This window comes from Echinops telfairi, unplaced genomic scaffold (genome assembly GCF_000313985.2).
Source record: "Echinops telfairi isolate 266 unplaced genomic scaffold, ASM31398v2 ScPeMD7_7400;HRSCAF=8409, whole genome shotgun sequence".
Taxonomy (NCBI): domain Eukaryota; kingdom Metazoa; phylum Chordata; class Mammalia; order Afrosoricida; family Tenrecidae; genus Echinops; species Echinops telfairi.
Window position 1 is genome coordinate 6,199,792 of NW_022111300.1, and position 17,177 is coordinate 6,216,968.

The 17,177-nt window shown below is 42.9% G+C and overlaps 1 protein-coding gene across 1 annotated transcript in view; it reads left to right on the plus strand.

Annotated features, from left to right (window-relative positions):
- COLEC12 (collectin subfamily member 12) overlaps positions 1–17,177 on the plus strand; it is a 218,097-nt gene that overhangs the window by 159,904 nt on the left and 41,016 nt on the right. The window contains exon 4 of the mRNA XM_045296306.1: positions 12,344–12,466. Coding sequence (XP_045152241.1) covers positions 12,344–12,466 — 123 coding nt within the window. The remainder of the gene's footprint in view (positions 1–12,343; positions 12,467–17,177) is intronic.

Sequence of the window (17,177 nt, forward strand, 5' to 3'; positions counted from 1 at the left end):
GGCAAAAATGTATGTAGGTCTTATTTTCGGGGAATGTCTTACTTTCGGGGAAACGGTATTCCTCATTTAGGTCATTTCAAGTGAACTGATGCATGTCTCATAGACAGTGACTTTAAAACACGAACCACAATCTTTGGCCCTCCCGTGGCTCACTTTCTCTTTTCATGCTGAGTTTCCTCAATTATAATCTTCACTTGAAGAAAGTAAAGCAAAAAGGAACAAACATGTTTGTAGAGGAATGCAGAATGTCATTTAGACTGATGGATATTTTCATCGACGTTGAAGCCCCCGCCTTTTCATGATCATCAAAACACTAGTTTTATTGGTTATCAAAAAACAAACCAACCACAAAGTAGGTATGTGCGAGATGTAGATGTAGTCTTTCTTTCAGCACCTGCTCTGCAGCGTAGTCCCGCATGCCCCAGCGCTGTTCCGACATCAAGAGCGCTGTCATCTGAGAGATCTGCACGGAGCAGCAGCAGCGGGGTCACCACAGCCTCAGGTCCTCTGTTGTACGTGCTGTTCGCTAGCTGCCCTCAAGCCGCTCTGACTTGTGAGGCACCCACGTGGAACAGAATGAAGCCTTGCCCGGCGCTGGGCCATCTTCACGGCTGTTCATATGCCAAATGTCACTGCTGTGGCCATTGTGTATTTTGAGTGCCTTCCAACATAGGGGGCTGATCGTCTACTCATAGGCAATGTTCTGTTTTATTGGCTGTTTTCAGCTGTAGAACACTGTAGGCTTTTCTTCATAGTCTGTGTTAGTCCGGAAGCCCACTGAAACCTGCCCTGTCCCCCATGGGTGACCTGCTGGTAGATTCCAGCACCAGCACCGTAGCAACATGCAAACTGGTAAGACATCTTGATAGACTGAGAGTGGATCCATTCATCAGTTGCCCCCAAATGACGCTTTTTAAAATGAGAGCGCTCAAGGCAAGGGTTGGGTTGGTTTACCCTTCTTATCTCTGCCCCACTGTGTGGTCTTGGAATCTTGGGCTTTATAGTTCTCCAATCCATTTATTGCCTCTTAAAATACGAAAATACCCTCCCACTAGAGAATACGTCTCATAAGATCAGAGATTTGTGGGCCTTGTTCACCATTACACATAGTACCTGGTACAGAGTAGGTGCCCGTGTTTATTTCCTAGCTCAGTGAATAAATGGAATGTAGTAAGAAAGACACGTGGTCGAGTAGGCAGGGCTAAGGGTTCAGAGAGCCCTGGCTAGGACTCTAGAAACCTAAGTCCTGAAGTCCTGCGATGGGGCAGTGGTGTTTATTGGGCCTGAGTTGCCTCACTGGTAAAATAAGCATTGGCCTAGATGGCAGCTTTGTTGCTCCTGCCATGAGGTTCCAAGAGTCTGTATGACCAGAGGATGCGAGCTGGCAAGCAACTTGAGCTCTTTATTGAAGCACTTGTGTGTGTTACCTTGGCAGTGATGAACTATTGTGAATTTCTGAACTACGGGGTCAAAGTCATGTTTGTGAAAAGAATCGCTTTCATCAGTATGTTCCAGATAGATTAATAGAGGCTCTTGGTGGTTAAAAAAAATTGTCACTATTTAATAAACCTTTCTTTCACCTCCTTCCTTCTTGCTAATGTGCCATCCATTCCTGCAGGCTTGAGCCACTTGCAGCTCTGTGGGTCCAGGCAGCCAAGGCCCTAGTTCAGAGCACTAGAATTTCCAAAGAAAACTCAGTAGGGCAGCCAATGTGGTTTAGTTTCAGACTTAAACTGAGTAAGACCCCCTCTGTGCTCCATAAATTGTCTTGAAATTGTAAAGCTGCCTTCTCTGCCAAGCCCACTCCAAAATCTGAATCACCCCTGGGAGGATGGGTCCCCTGAGGGACTCACAACCCTTACCAGCCAACCGCCAAGCCAACCCTGACTTTGAAAAGATGGTGAGCATTCATTTAGCCGCATGTCGCCACAGAACAGCGGGAGAAATGACAGCCTCCAAAAGCCCAGAGCTAGAGTAGTTAGCCATCCTGCGGCCGGTTTGTATTGCCCCTTTCTAAGGAAGGCTGGTCCCTCCACATTGAAAAGGCAAGTCTGCTCCTGTTTGTTTTGAAGGAATACTTCTTAAATTATGAGTCTAACTTGTTGGCTTTCTGCAGTGTTTCTTCTTCTTTTAAAAATTGTTTTATTGGGGCTTGTACAGCTCTTATCACAATCCATACATCCATCCATGGTGTCAAGCACATTTGTACATTTATTGCCATCATCATTTTCAAAACATTTTCTTTCTACTTGAGCCCTTGGTATCGGCTCATTTCCCCCCCTCCCCTACCCTCCCTGTGTTTCTTCTTTTAAAACAAAGCAAAAAGCTTCCACAGAAAGATATTTATTACAGTATTTAAAGTGAGGAAAAATCAGAAACAAAGTAAATGTGAAAAATATTTCAAATAGTTACGTGAATTGTGGTTTGAGCAGGTATTTGATGGAATGCTATACAGCCACTAAATTATAGCAAGAATTTATCACCGAACCCAAATAGTGGTTATCATCTGTAGATCATCATCATATAAAATACGTAACGCAAATAGAGAAAGAATGGACGCGAGGCGCACTAAAATAGTACTCATGGTTACTGCTATTCGGGTTCAGCTAGTCTAGTCTGTGCTCACACTTTAAGATTGCAGGAGGTTTGAAGTAGTTCAGTAAGGGTTGAGACAAAAGAAGTTCCTTGGTCAAGCGTCCGTTCTGGAGTGGGTCTTGAGGTGGGCAGGACAGCCTTCCCCATGATCCATCAGGGATTCAGGATGTTTACTGGCTTTTGAACCCGGATCCCTAGGTCCTTGTCCTTTGCAATCAACCTACAAGGGAAAAAACAGCCTGCGAGGTTTCAGGTCGCTAGACTTGGAAGTGGGCACATCGCCTGCCCACTTACTCCATCGGCAAGGACTTGGCTGTGTGGCACGTCTTACCTACCAGTTACTGGTCATGTGCCTAACTTCTAGTCGGCTAGTGAGGAGCCCTGTTGCTGCTCTTGGTAAGCACTGGGCTGCTAACTGCAATATCAGGGGTTCAAATCCCCCAGCTGCTCCAAAGGAGAAAGAGGAAACTATGTGCTCTGGTAAAGAGTGGCCCAGGGGTGCTGTGAGTAGGAATTACCTCGATGCCAGTGGGTCGGGTGGTTTTGCTGCTGCTGTTTTACCTGCTAGTCTAGGTCTGTGAATGAAGATGACAGGTAAGGGCGGACAAGGGAATGGCCTCTCCCACAGGTTATTTTGGTTGGCTGGACTATTGAGAGACAAAATCCTCATAACTACCTTTCTAGGTTTTTCCAATTTTCCATGGTAAACATTTAAAAATAAATAGGTAAAATTTTATAAGGCCTTAACGAGGTTACATGATATCAGAAACTCTAGGAATTAGTGTCTCAGCTTAAACTATTAACAAATAAAATCCATCCTGCTGTAAGCAGACAGGACATAGATGATTTTCTTCATGGGAAATTTCCCAGCCTTGAGGGGCCAAAGTGGGGTTGCCAGGTGGCATCGAGTCTTCCCTGGCCCATAGTGACCCTGTGCACAACAGAAGGACACACTGCACAGTCCTGAGGCAGCCTCACAATTGCTCCTATGGCTGAGCCCACTGATGCAGCCACTGTTTCGATCCAGCTCATCCAGGGACTTCCTTTTTTTGGCTGCCCCTTCACTTTACCAAACATGATGTCCTTCTCCAGGGACTGTCTCTCCTGACATTGTGTCCAAATATGTAAGACGAAGTCTTGGCATCCTTGCTTCTGAGGAGTTCTCTGGCCTTCCTTCTGCCAACAAGGTGGATAGTCAGTCTCACAGGGAAATCAGGGCTGTTATGATAACAGTGATGACACTCTAGGGAGAATTGAAACTATTTGGTGAGTGCCAGGCTTTGTTAACCATTTTATCGTCACAGCCGCCTCCGTAAGGGCTGCTCTCCCCTGCCCTTCCTCGATGCATGCATACCAAACTCTCCCACCAAACACAGAGCCAGTGCATAGCCTGCTACAGCCCTGGGCTCCAATAGCACTTTGCTCCACATACCTGTGTCTAACTCCATTATGCAACAGACCCCAAGGATCCAAACCGGAGCCCGACTTTCCTGGGTCTTTTTAATTAAAATACTCCGTGCTTCAACACACAAAGATGCTGTGTGGCAATGCCAGATAATGAAGTAGTCATTATTGTTGAATCATATTATCAGGATGGTTGGCAGTTTGCTCTGTGCCTGTGGAATAACAAGAACAGGACTCCAGCCAAGTGAAGGGGGCCAGCTGGGACAGAAAAATGTTAAGGGATGTGATGGTTGAGCTCCACAGTGAGTAGGGATTCTTGTCCTCTGAATTGAAAGCATTTGTGTACAGTTCCTATAATAAAGGATTTCTTATTACAAAAACCGCAGAGAGAACATGATGGTATTCTGGCAGATGCCATGTATATATTCTAACTGAGACCATTATATTTGGCTTTTGCCTACATTTTTTAAAAATAGTCAGGGTTTAAATTCTAAACATTAAACAAATCGTATTTTTCCTTAACATTAAAATGAAACCAGAACTTGACAAGAGTTTTTACATACGTACATGAGCATTATTTCATTTAAATAATGACACCGTTGTTAAGTAAGCAGGTTGTGGATGTAAGTTCAGAACGAACCCTGAAGTTTCCTGCTCTCTTGAAACCACTTGTACTTAGTTTTTCTGATTTGAGCATCTTTTTTTTTTAAGTTTTATTGGCATTTCATCCACATATCATACAATTCAATGGTTCAGTCATATCAAAAAGAGTTGTACACAATCATCATTTTCTTTTTTTCCTTGTACTCAAGGTTATTAGTATAATTGTGGCAAAAATGTATACAAAACAAAATGTTCTCCAATTCAAGAACTTCTACAGGTTTAACTCTGTGCCATTGATGGTAACTCTTCATGTTGTGCAGCCGTTATTGATCTCCTTTTCCAGATTATTCCACCACCATTGACATAAACTCAATGCACCCTAAGCAAAAGCCCCTCTTTCACTCTTAGTAACCATTGGCCAACTTCGGGATTTTTTTTTTTTTTTTTTTTGGTGGGTGGCTAATAATTTTCTTGATTTGAAATTCACGTATCATACATATCCATAGTTAAGTCACCTTTTTAAAAAGTTATGAAAACATCTTTCTGACACACAGATGCTGTTAGGCCTTGATTCTGTCGCACAGAAAGTGATTCTGTTTCTAGTCCTTATCCTCCTCCCATCTTCGTGAATTTCCACATTATCTAGAAAATGTGGTATTGTGAGGTGTCCCATTTGGGGGACCAAATTGCTCGCTATAAAAGAAAAAGGAATTACAAACGGAACCCATATCCCAGCTGTTAGCAAAGAGCCTTTGTCATAAGGAAAAGTTAATGATTTGTGGGATCAAGTGTTCTATGCCTTTTACTTCTGTCCGCATGGTATCGCACAGCATTCAATAACCACCAGGAAGGGAACTCTGACTGCTTCATTGCTTTTGAGGGCATTTTAATTCTAGGAATGGATTTGAATCATGTTTTATCGGTAGAGTCAAATCATTCCCCTGGGCTTATGGGAACATCTACCACCAGGCAGTAGATTAATAGCTATAAAAAAACCACATGAAAATGTTACTGCAAATATCAGATCGAAACTTGTGGTTCTTATGGATTGTGCAACCTACCGGTTTTTGAAACTTCTCTTTGGTAATATGAGCTTTCTGGCAAACCCACTGCGCTAGACACTTGTGATAATTTAGATAACCCAGAGGTACCCACCCCTGGGGCCAGGAAGGGGATTGATTGCATGTAGGCATGCATCCCTTTAAGAGATGAACCCACCTTTGGCGATATGCGTGGCAAATATATATAGATCTATATAAACATATACCTATGTATATATATGAGGGGGTACCCCTCCAAAATGGAGTTGCACTGGGCAGAGAGGAGCTTTTGTCGTAGTGTGCATTTTCCCCCCGCTAGGTGAGCCTCGAGCAACTCACCCTGAGTTAGTGCACTCAGTGGCATCGCCTGGGAAGGTTCTCTCTGATCACAGTGAGTTTTTTCATAAAAGCAATTTCACTGGAACCTCAGTTTTTCATGATGGGCTGCTCAGGAAAAATGCCATAGAAACTGTTGTGATGTTGAACACAGCTTACAAGAACAGCACTATAGGGAAAACCCAAGTATACAAGTGGTTTTCTCGTTTCAAAAAAGGTGAAATGTTGATTGATGACAAACCTCATTCTGAACGTACATCAACTTCACAAACAGATGAAAATGTTGACTCGTGCATTTGGGGTTCGTTCCACCAAGTCAGACAGTTGTTAATCAAGCTTTAGAGGTTCTGAAAAGATTGCTTAACGGTGTGCAACAATTGCTTAACGGTGTGCCTGATTTGTGGTAGAGGGGGGACTGGTTTTGCTCCTACAACAATGCACCTGCTCACATAGCCATCCATGCACCATTTTGGGCCAAAAAATAGCATGATTCTCTTGACCTATACAAATTACTCACCTGAGCTCACTCTGTGTGATTTATTTTTGTTTCCACGAGTAAAGAGGGGCATGAAAGGACAGCGATTTGATAAAGTAGAAAAGGTGAAATAAAAAAGAGGGAGGTGCTGTCAGCCATCCAAACAGATGAGTTTGAAAAATGTTTCCAAGAATGGGATTGCAGATTTGACAAATGTATTAAGTATAATGGAGAGTACTTTGAACATGATAAGGTTGTTTTTGTGGGGGGGGAAATTAAATACATAGCTTTGAAAAAAACATTCTGGGGTTTTCTTGGGGGGTACCCCCTCACGTATATAAAATGATGGGGGAGACATTTCTTTCTTCCCAGATGATTGAAAAAAACAGACTAAATTGGCGCCTGAACCACAGCACTTGGGAGGGCTCTGGATGGAGAACCACAACAGAAAGGAATTCTCAGTGCTGGTGGATTCTGCTGGCCCCTAGTACTGTCTTTCCTGGCACGTTTCCGTTTTTCTCCCCAGCCTGCTCACCACCCACCATCCCCACGTGCTGGCCTTTAAACATGTGTTATTGGAAACTTGGCAGCACAGAAAACAAGTCGGGACATGAGGGACCAAATTGTCAGCCTTTCCGAACTTCCATGGAATACGCAAGGAGTTAACCTGAGCGGCTCCGGCTTTGCCTGGCCTCCAAACTTTTTCATGTAACAAAGACTTGGATACTGGAAAATAGACACACAACACGAGCCAAGAGTCAAGTTCAGTGGGTTCCAGTTCAGGAAGGTCAGCCGATGAGGAGGCATGAGCCCCTCCACGCTTGCTCTCTGTGGCCTGCTGAATTGCCAATGTCCTGTCGGGACCAGGTTTTTGGATAAGCCAGACCTCTTGGAGGTAAGGGGCAAAAGAGCCTCACTTCCTGAGCTGGAATCTCTTATCCACAGCACTCTGCAGATGGGCTCCGTCTCCCTTCCTTCCCCCCATGGGAACACAGTCCCCAGTCTCTGCAAAGTAATGCTAAGAAAACAAACATTACAAAGCCTGGTAACAGGGGGATGTCTCTCTCAAATGTTTTCTGTGACCATCGAGGTTCAAGGTGGAGGGTCCCCAGCTCCGTGAGCCAGCAGGGTCTCTTTGTAGTAGGCATCAGTTTGTTTGGCCAGATGTCCTCCCAGTGGAGGGCAGAGAGGGAAAGATAAAACAGAATTCTTATTAAAAATAAGTCTCCGGGAGGAGGAAAAACAAGACAGAGAAAGTGTGTGTCGGGGGAAAGGGAGGCTGGGCAGTGCCATCTGATATTGATTAAGTGCTGATCCAGTCGGCAGTGAGAAGCGCACATCGTGAGGAAGTGACCTTGCTCTTTGGAATGTGAACCAGTGACAACTGTCTGGGAGTCGATCCGCATTAATACCACATGCTCGATGTCCAGTGGCAAACACGGCGCCAGCCACATGGCAGGAATGGAGGGGCAGGGCCTGCACTGGAGTCAGGACCAGGGCTTCACCTCACTAGCCCTCACTTTTCTACTCATAATGAACGGAGGCTTGACCAGATGCCTCTCGGCTGCCCGCCAGCCTGCAGATTCTATGTCCTGTCTCCTCACGGAACAAATCCTCTGAAGTCCTTCTCCTGGAATGGAAGAAACCACCCTGGAGAGAGAGGCATCAGGAGGTCATCTGCCTTGACCCTAGCCTTCCCAAAGCAGCGACACTCGCAATCAACTGTCTTTCCACAGGAGCCTGGCCCAGCATCCCTGCGTCTCCTCCCATCTTCCGATGGTTTACCATCTCCATCAAAGCAGAGCTCTTGTTTTGGAATATGGAATGTGGCAAGTTTGTGGGTGTGCCTACAATTCCTACTCTCCCGATTACAAAATTCTTTCCACCCTAACTGAATGTTGTGTGTGTGTGTGTGTTTCAAACAGCCAGATTATGGAGAAGAAACTGGTTGAAGACAGGTGAAGAGGTGGTGGGGAGAGTGTGTGTATGTGTGTAAGTATTGTGTGATTGTGTGTCTGTGGTTGTGAGTGGGGGGAGGCAGTTGTGTGTGTGTGTGTGTTTTCAGTCTGAAGCTAAGCCTTTGAGGTTTTGTTTGTTTCTTTTTCTTTCTCTCTTTTTCTTTTTTTGACAAATGTCATGAGGACAGCAGTATTTTAGGACAGGGTGAGGTTGGATTCCAGTGGGAATGGAAGAGGAAGTTTCCGTTCAGATGAACTGAGCTCACACTAGCATGCTGGCAGTGAAAACAAACAGGGAGAGCTGGCTGGGGCGAGTGGAGCAAGCCTGGCGTTTGGAGTCACAAAGACTCAGGTTGGACTCCTGTTCATGATCCACATGGGCTCTCAGTCCAGCGCTTGTAGTCACGCCTCCCTCTGGGTCATTACAGGGATTATAGATATTATGTGAAAAGTACCTAGCTCAGAACTTGGCGTGACGTGGACAGAAAATAAAACCAAGGAACTGGAGATGATGCTATGATCCTGATAGAAATTTAAAAAAAAAACCAAAAAATATACCAAATGAAGATTAACAGGGCCTGGTAACTGATGGCCTTGGAGAATATCAGGGTGTCTTTCAGGTTAACAGCCTGGGGCATGGAGGATAATAGAAGTTTGGGGTTGGATGGAATTAACCCTTTTCTAACCAAATTATTTTCTGCTGTGAATTTTGTTGTGGATAGCATGTCTTTTCAACAATGAAAGACATGGAAATCAAGGGAATATCTTTGGAGGTCCTATGGGTTTTAAATATGTAGGACACATATTTGCATTAAAACCCATATGTCCCTGGGAACTGACTACAAGGAACTATATGTGACTTCCTCCCTGGGGGGTGGACAACCGAAAAGTGGGTGAAGGGAGACTTCGGACAGGGCAAGATATGACAAAATAACAATTTATAAATTATCAAGGGCTCATGAGGGAGGGGGGAGAGGGAGGGAGGGGAAAAATGAGGACCTAATGCTGGGGACTTAAGTGGAGAGGAAATGTTTTGAGAATGATGAGGGCAATGAATGTACAAATGCGCTTTACACAATTGATGCATGTATGGAATGTGATAAGAGTTGTATGAGCCCCTAATAAAATGATTTAAAAACAAACAAACCCATATGTCCCAAATGCACTCTGGTTGGAGGATTAGTCAGGTGAGGCCTGCTTTTTCAGATTCATCATGTTATGCAGGTCTCTGCCTGGTGATAGCATGTCCTACAACTCAGTAAGCAGCTGCAAACGAAGCTGAACATGTGGGTGGGTGATCTATATCTTATGGGCCACAAAAGGGTTAAGAAAAGCAGGAGGAAACTAGAGATGTGATTTGGCAGGATTCAAACTGAGGTTGTTTTGGACATATGGCATGGAACTTAAACACACAGGTGACCATATAAAGCAGTAGAGCAGAATGTAGAGAGAACAAGAGAAATAGAAGTATCGTGAAGCAAAGAAGCTGATTCACTCTATGTCTGTCTGACTCATGAGTCTGATGACTTTAGAGCTTCACCCTCCAAGAATTGGCTGACCAAAGGCTAGTCCAACATGACCATCATCTGGACTAAAGTCTTGCTCTACTCAAAATGAGGTCTTTGGACCAGGCAAGCATCACTTTCACTTGGACCTTTGTAGAAATGTAGAATCTTAGATCCTACCTCTTACCTTCCAAATCAGAATTTACCTCTATCCGGAAGCACTTTCAAGTTTGAGAAGTGCTGTTCTGAAGTGTAGTACCCAAACTAGCTGCATCCATATCACCTGGACGTGTGTGAATAAGTCCATGTTCTCCCCAATTCCACCTTACAAACCCAGCTAGACCAGAGCATGTACATGAGTACAGGTAAGAGCTCACAACACAGGGAATCCAGGACAGATAAACCCCTCAGGACCAGTAATGAGAGTAGCAATACCATGAGGGCAGGGGGAAGGTGGAGGGAGAAAGGAGGAACTGATCACAATGATCGACATATTATACCCCCACCCCACCACCGCAGGGGAACGAACAGCAGAAAAGTGGGTGAAGGGAGACAGCATCGGTGGGAGATATGAAAATAATCATTTATAAATTATTAAGGGTTCATGGGGTAGGGATTGAAAAAAAATTGAGCTGATACCAAGGGCTCAAGTAGAAAGAAAATGTTTTCCAAAGGATGATGGCAACATATGTACAAATACATGCTTGATACATAGATGTATAGATTGTTATAAGAGTTGCAAGAGCCCCCAATAAAATGATTTTTAAAAATTTAAAAGGACCACATACTAGTCAGTGCTCTACTGAAAAATGTAGAGCCTGGCCCTTCACAAGAAGCAGTTGGAGAAGTTCTGGTTCACACCAGCAGTCTCCACTTCCCATCCATTAAGTGCTGTCTCTGTCATACAAAAAATAACGTGGATGGCTTTGTAAAGTGAAAATTAAAATAAAAAATCCATATTCTCAGTCTTCCTCCTTAACCTTCTGAATTAGAAGTATTATGCTTCAGCCATCACTTCATGCGACTCTTATGCACCCTCAAGTGTAAGAACCCTGCTGTAAATCATGAGACTAGATAAGACGCACCCCATGCCCGTAGCCCAGAAGACAAGAGTTTAGCTGAACTCGAAAGTCTGATCTCTTTTTGGAAATGTTGAAGGCAAAATATGTACACGTGTGCTTAATATTATTGAATGATGGATTGTTAAAAAATTTTTAAGACAACTCCCCCCCAATAAAATGATTGATTAAAAAAAAAAGTTGAATCTCTGAAAGTTACATGCTGTTTCTCTTCTCATTTGGTATCAAATACCATTGAAAAGCTCTTTTCACTGAAGGGGGGCTCTATTCATGCAATTACAAACCGAAGGAACGAAGCTTCAGCTGTAGCTTAATCTCCATGCTTTCCCCTTTAAGTGTTCTTGAGCACGATTACCCGAGATCAGGCCTTTCCGTGCTGTCCTCCAGGAGGGCCTTGTTCGTGAGACATACAGACCAGGAAACACGGAATCTTCTGATATTTCTTACAACGTGATTTTGACAAAATGTCCGCAGACTTCTGTCTTCTGTGTTTCTAATCAAGCAATAAAAACGGAAAGGTACTTTTTACAGGCTCATTTCTGGAGTCATGTGCAGAAGTGATGGTGTTTTACCACTTAGGCTAGAATGTTGCAAAAAGTTAAACTGTGAGTAGTCTACATGTATCTCCTCTCATCCAAAACGACCAGCTTTACAATTTGTGCCATAGTTGTTATAGAAACCACTGTGATAAGTTAAAGAAGGATCAGTGTCTATTCTCTGTAACACACAAGCACACTTATAGATTGGGTGTTTAAGTCACTAAAATGACCTGTGTTTTCTGCTATAGAGCCTAGGGCTCAACAGTTAATGGCATGCCACTTCTCCAGGGGCCCTTTGGAGCAAATTTCAAGCTACTAACTCATAAGCAACTAGCTATCACAATTCCTAAAAATTTAGCAATTGGCTCTTACAAGCCAATCAAAACTAGCTCCAGAACATCCCTGAAACAAACATCAAGGGACACGTCACAGTTTTGTTTCTGTTGTGTTTAAATTGCTTTAGCTCTAATATCTAAAGCAAGCATATTTTGGTATTCCAAATGTTTTGTCAGATGGAGATTCTTATTTAAATTATTGTAGTGGATTCTGTTTGAAAATCTGTTCCATGAAACAAGGTTCTGTGCTACTTTCAAGTCATGTGAGATCCAGTTATAACAACCTAACAGTTCTTATAGCTGAAGTTCATGTGTTATTACATTGATCAAAAATGTTTACTTTAAAATACAACTCATAGTATATATGGTAAGGCATATATAAAAATTATTCTTAATCATGGCATTTGAGACAGAATTCAAAGTGATGATTATTGAAATGATTTGTTAATGACTAAAATTTGACTTCTCTTACAGGTATTCAGGAAGGAACACAATGTACAAAATGTAAAAATAACTGGGCACTGAAGTTTTCCATCATATTATTATACATCTTGTGTGCCTTGCTAACAATCACAGTAGCCATTTTGGGATACAAAGGTAAGCACATTTTCCCTTTTCCTTCCAAATACCACGTTTCCTTTCACTACTACAAGCATTTAAAAAAAATCATCTTTGTGAAGTATCTCAGTTACATAACTCACCTACAAAGCTTAGCAACATCATGAAATCCATTTGTGTATCTTGAGCTTCCTGGAGCTATGGGAAATAGTCCTTCTGACTCTTCAACAAGGATAATGGCGTTCCCGAGTGACACAGATGGCTGAGCGCTGGATTAGAACCCAAATAGCGACAGTCTCTGCTACCGTGAGCACTCCCGTAGATCAGGCAACAAGTGGCCACTGCCTCTGCAGTCCAACTGCACATGCTCCTGCCCGCTGCTGCACACCTCTCTCCTTTCTCTTCTCTGCTCTCCCCTGCCCCTCTTCAATTTTTCCCCCCACATTGCTCAGACACTCTAGCCCCATGTACTTCCCTACCCACTGGGTGGACACCACCACTTGGGCCACACTATTTAATCAATAGGTAATACCCACTACCACACCCACCAAGGGACAGGTGGTGAGCCCATCAGTGCTGCCAAAGGAACATGTCCACCCACCTGCCTGAATGTACCCAAACCAGCCAACAGGGCAAGACAAACTGGCATGTTATCATCAAATCAAGACAGTGTCACCACAGTGTCTCAGAAACTACAGACAGCTTCCGTTCACACAAAGGAAGAGGACAGCGTGGCTCAAGCAAATGGCTGAAATACAGAACTGGGAAAACCTTTCTGAGGACAGGTGATAAAACTACCTAAATTCAATAGTAAGGGATCAAGGAAAACGCAAACAAAATCCAGGACACAGAGCAGAGACAAATCTCTAGAAGAATTCAGGAAAACAATGTAAGAGCATTGTTTAATAATGTAATAAGTAGAGCATTATAAACCAGATTAAAACAGCTAATGGAATCCAGAAGATCTATACTAACATTTCAGAAATAACACATTGAAAGAACTAAGAAGTTCATTGAATCAGTAGAAGACAGTATCACCTAATTAAATACAAGTCCCTTAGCACTACTATGTTTGAGAAACAATCAGAAAAGGAAATGATTAAAAAAAAAAAAAAGAAGGCCTGAAATAAGTGGATACCATCTAGACCAATCACTTACATGTAACAGAAACTTCCAAACAGGAATAAACCCACCTAAAAAAGCACAGAGAAAGTTGTTGAAGATTTGTTGGCAAAAACTTCCCTGATATCATGAAAGATGAAAAGATGTCTAAGTAAGAAACTCAATGAACTCTAAATAGAATAGAGGCCAAAAGGAAATCACTAAAACATCATAATCAAGCTTTCCAAAGACAAAGGAAGAATTCTGAGCACAGCTCGTGAAAAACAAAATGTTACTTACAAAGGAAAACCAATAAAACTAAGCTCTGGTTTCTTGGCAGAAATCATGCAGGCAAGAAGGCAATGAGATGACATATATAAACCCTGAAAGGAAAAAATTGCCAGTCAAGAAAATTGTCCCTCAAATATGAGGCCAAAAGTAACTCATTGCCAAGGAAACAGAAATTAAAATAATTTATATAAAAACAGTCCAACCACACAAGAAACACGAAGCTCTTCAAAGAGAACCGTCAACAACCTGAGATTAAGACACATGACATTACCCAGGCACCAATACAGATAAAGAATTTTCAAGAACAAGATAAACCTTTGTAAGACTGAAAATGGAGAACCAGAGATAACAATCAATAAACAACTAAAAAGCAAAATGGGGATAAATGGTGTAGATTCCAAAAACCCAAAACAAACACTGCCCCTTCAGGTCGCCAAGGCCGTAAACCTTTCTAGGAGGAAACGCCTCATGGTTTGCCACAGAGAAACAAGTGAGTTCGAACTGCTGACCCTTCAGTTAGCAGCTAACTCACTACATCACCAGGTTCCTGGTGTAGGTTCAGAACTTCCAAATGGCAAGGAAGTCAAGATGTCAAGATAGAACCAACTATTTTAAACTTAGGAAGATAATAATAGATTACAGGGTAACCACAAGAAAGTAAATAATCCTAAACAAAGTGGAAAATAAGAAAATAACACTGGGTACATAAAAGTAGCAGAAATGAAGGAAATTTGTTGCCAGGGATGAGAGGGTAAAACAGGGACGGTCACTAACTAGAGAAGAGATACCTATTAACTTGAGAGAAGGGAAAAGTAACGCACATCAAGGAGAAGGTCAACACAGCATGACCAAGGCAAAGGAAGATCCTTGGAGTTGATATGAGTAAAAGACAGCAAAGGTTGTATGGCATGCACTATCCTGCAGTAACCGTAATAACAAACAATAATAATAGTAATAATGCAAACTGAAAAGATGTGTAAAATTCAGTGGAAGTACACAAGTATACACAGGTACGCCAGGGGATATTTCTACATATGTGTTTGTATGTAGTACAGATATGTCTTTGGATATAGTACAGTCAACAGGGACAAAATTCTTAGAACTTTTTAGCCATAAGGAAATACCTTGAAAGAATGAGCCACTAGCCTCTGGGGCTTAGGACTACAGTCTCGTGGGACACCTAGGTTAATTAGCATAACATGATCCACAAAGACAGTGCACCTCATCCTGCGTTCATGAGTAGTGACTGGGGGGTTGTAAGGTTGCAAGAGCCACTCAACTGTTGGTCTCTTTCCATTTGAAGCAAAGAAGAGTGAGGAAAATCAAAGACTCAAGGAAACAATGGATCCAAAAGACTAAGGGACCACAACCTCCACTACCCTGAGACCAGAACTTGATGGTGCCTGGTTCCCATGACCAACTGCTCTCAACAGGATCACAACTGAAGGTCCTGGACAGAGAGGGAGGGAAAAATGGAGAACAAACTCAAAAGAAGACCAGACCTACTGGTCTGATAGAGACGGGTGGAACCCCCAAGATTATGGGCCTTGGACACCCTTCATGCCAGGAATTTAACCCATCCCCAGGGTTTAGCTTTCAGCAAACAATAGGTCTGTAAAATGAACAATGACACCAATAAGAAATGCACTTCTCAGAAAAATCAACCACCGGATACCTTATGGGCAGCAGTTGGCCAAAAACTAAGTTCAGAAGGCAGTAAGGGGCAGGAAAGAGTGGCAGATAGGAAGGGAGAACAGGGAGGAAGTGGGAAAAGTGCTGTTACCCAGAATTAAATAATGTCACGAAACAAAAAATAAATTTCTAAATGAAAAACTAGTTAGCTCTGAAAGCTAGTACCCAACCTACAATAGAAAGGACAGGGAAAAAAAACTTGCTTGTTCACATCCACCCAAAGGCACCTTGGATGTAATGTCTGAATCCGTTCTTCAATTTCAACTTCCACTTCACAACTGGTCACCATGAGTTGGAATCAACTCATCAGCAACCAGAACAAGTGATTTATCAGAGAATCTCTGGGTGGCCCAATTCATGTGTTTGGCTAAAGACCTAGTAATATGATTCCGAAAAATCAGCCTTGAAAACAGTATGGAGCCCTGTTCTAGTCTGACACACCTGAGGCCACCAGGAGTCAGAATCGATCACAACTGGTTTGGGGTTTTTTTGTTGTTGTTGGTTTCATTTTCTACTTCTGAGTTATAAAGATTTTTCCTTTATTGTTTCTTCCTACCTCTTTCCAACTACTCTCTCTTCCTCCTTTTTCATCTTATCTCTGAAAGTGGCCTTATGGAAACTCCGGAATGAGCACACAGGAAAGCCATGTTAACAGAGAGACCATGTCCTTCACGCAGGACAGGCCAGTTCCCTCTTTTCTGCGGCACATTGACTGTGGGCACTGTGCATGGAGCGCCATAAACAGAATTGCCTTGTAGAAATCAAACACAAAGGCAACACAGCCGTCGTAATCCGTACTGTGCAAGACATTTGGCCGTCTGTCATCTTGTCTGGTTTAAGGTAAATGGAAGGTTTTTGCCTGAATCTCTCATCTCACACATTTAGACAGAGTCATTTCCCCTACACCACCCCCACCCGCCACCCCCCATTCCCTGCAGAGAGCACAGGTAGAAAGTGTCATGATTCAGAATCATAGACTGCAGAACTTCTTTTATAGGAAATAGCCATGAAAACCTTCCTGTAAGAGATTTGTGAGACAGATGGTCGGTCTGCTTTTGCACAGGGCCAGACTGGGTGTCTGCTGATCCTCAGAGCCTTCACTCAGCACCCACCTCAGCCGCCTCCCTTCAGAACTGACAGATGAACAGTGGAAATTCCCGTGTGGTCCCTTCTCAGTTCCTTGGCCCACAAATTTGATTTTAAGAAGAGAAAGATTTGCAGTGAACGCTAATTTCTACTTCCTCCCACACTTCTCCCTGCATACATGTAACCAGGATTTAGTGGTTTCCTGAGGATGGGCATGGGAGCCGGTCAGTCCAAGTTTAATTCTTCCATTTGTATTAGAAATTATGAATATTTATAAAGTGCTTGCTAGTGGGCTGGGCATCATACTAAGTCCTCAACCTGGCTGTAGAACCTGAGTATCAGTCTCTTTGGCTTTACAATTTCCTGTCTGTCAAATGAAGTAATGCCATTTTTTCCCAGGTGGTTAGAATGAGAAGGAAAGCTGCAGTAGAGCCATCACTCTGGTAGTTCGCCACTGAAAGAGTGGCTCTATTTCTGTGTCCCTTTCTTCACACTTAGATTTATACAGTGGTAGCTATCAAGTAGCAGGACATGTTAAAAAACACTCAACATAGTCAAGGCTTTCTGTATCATTCCCCTT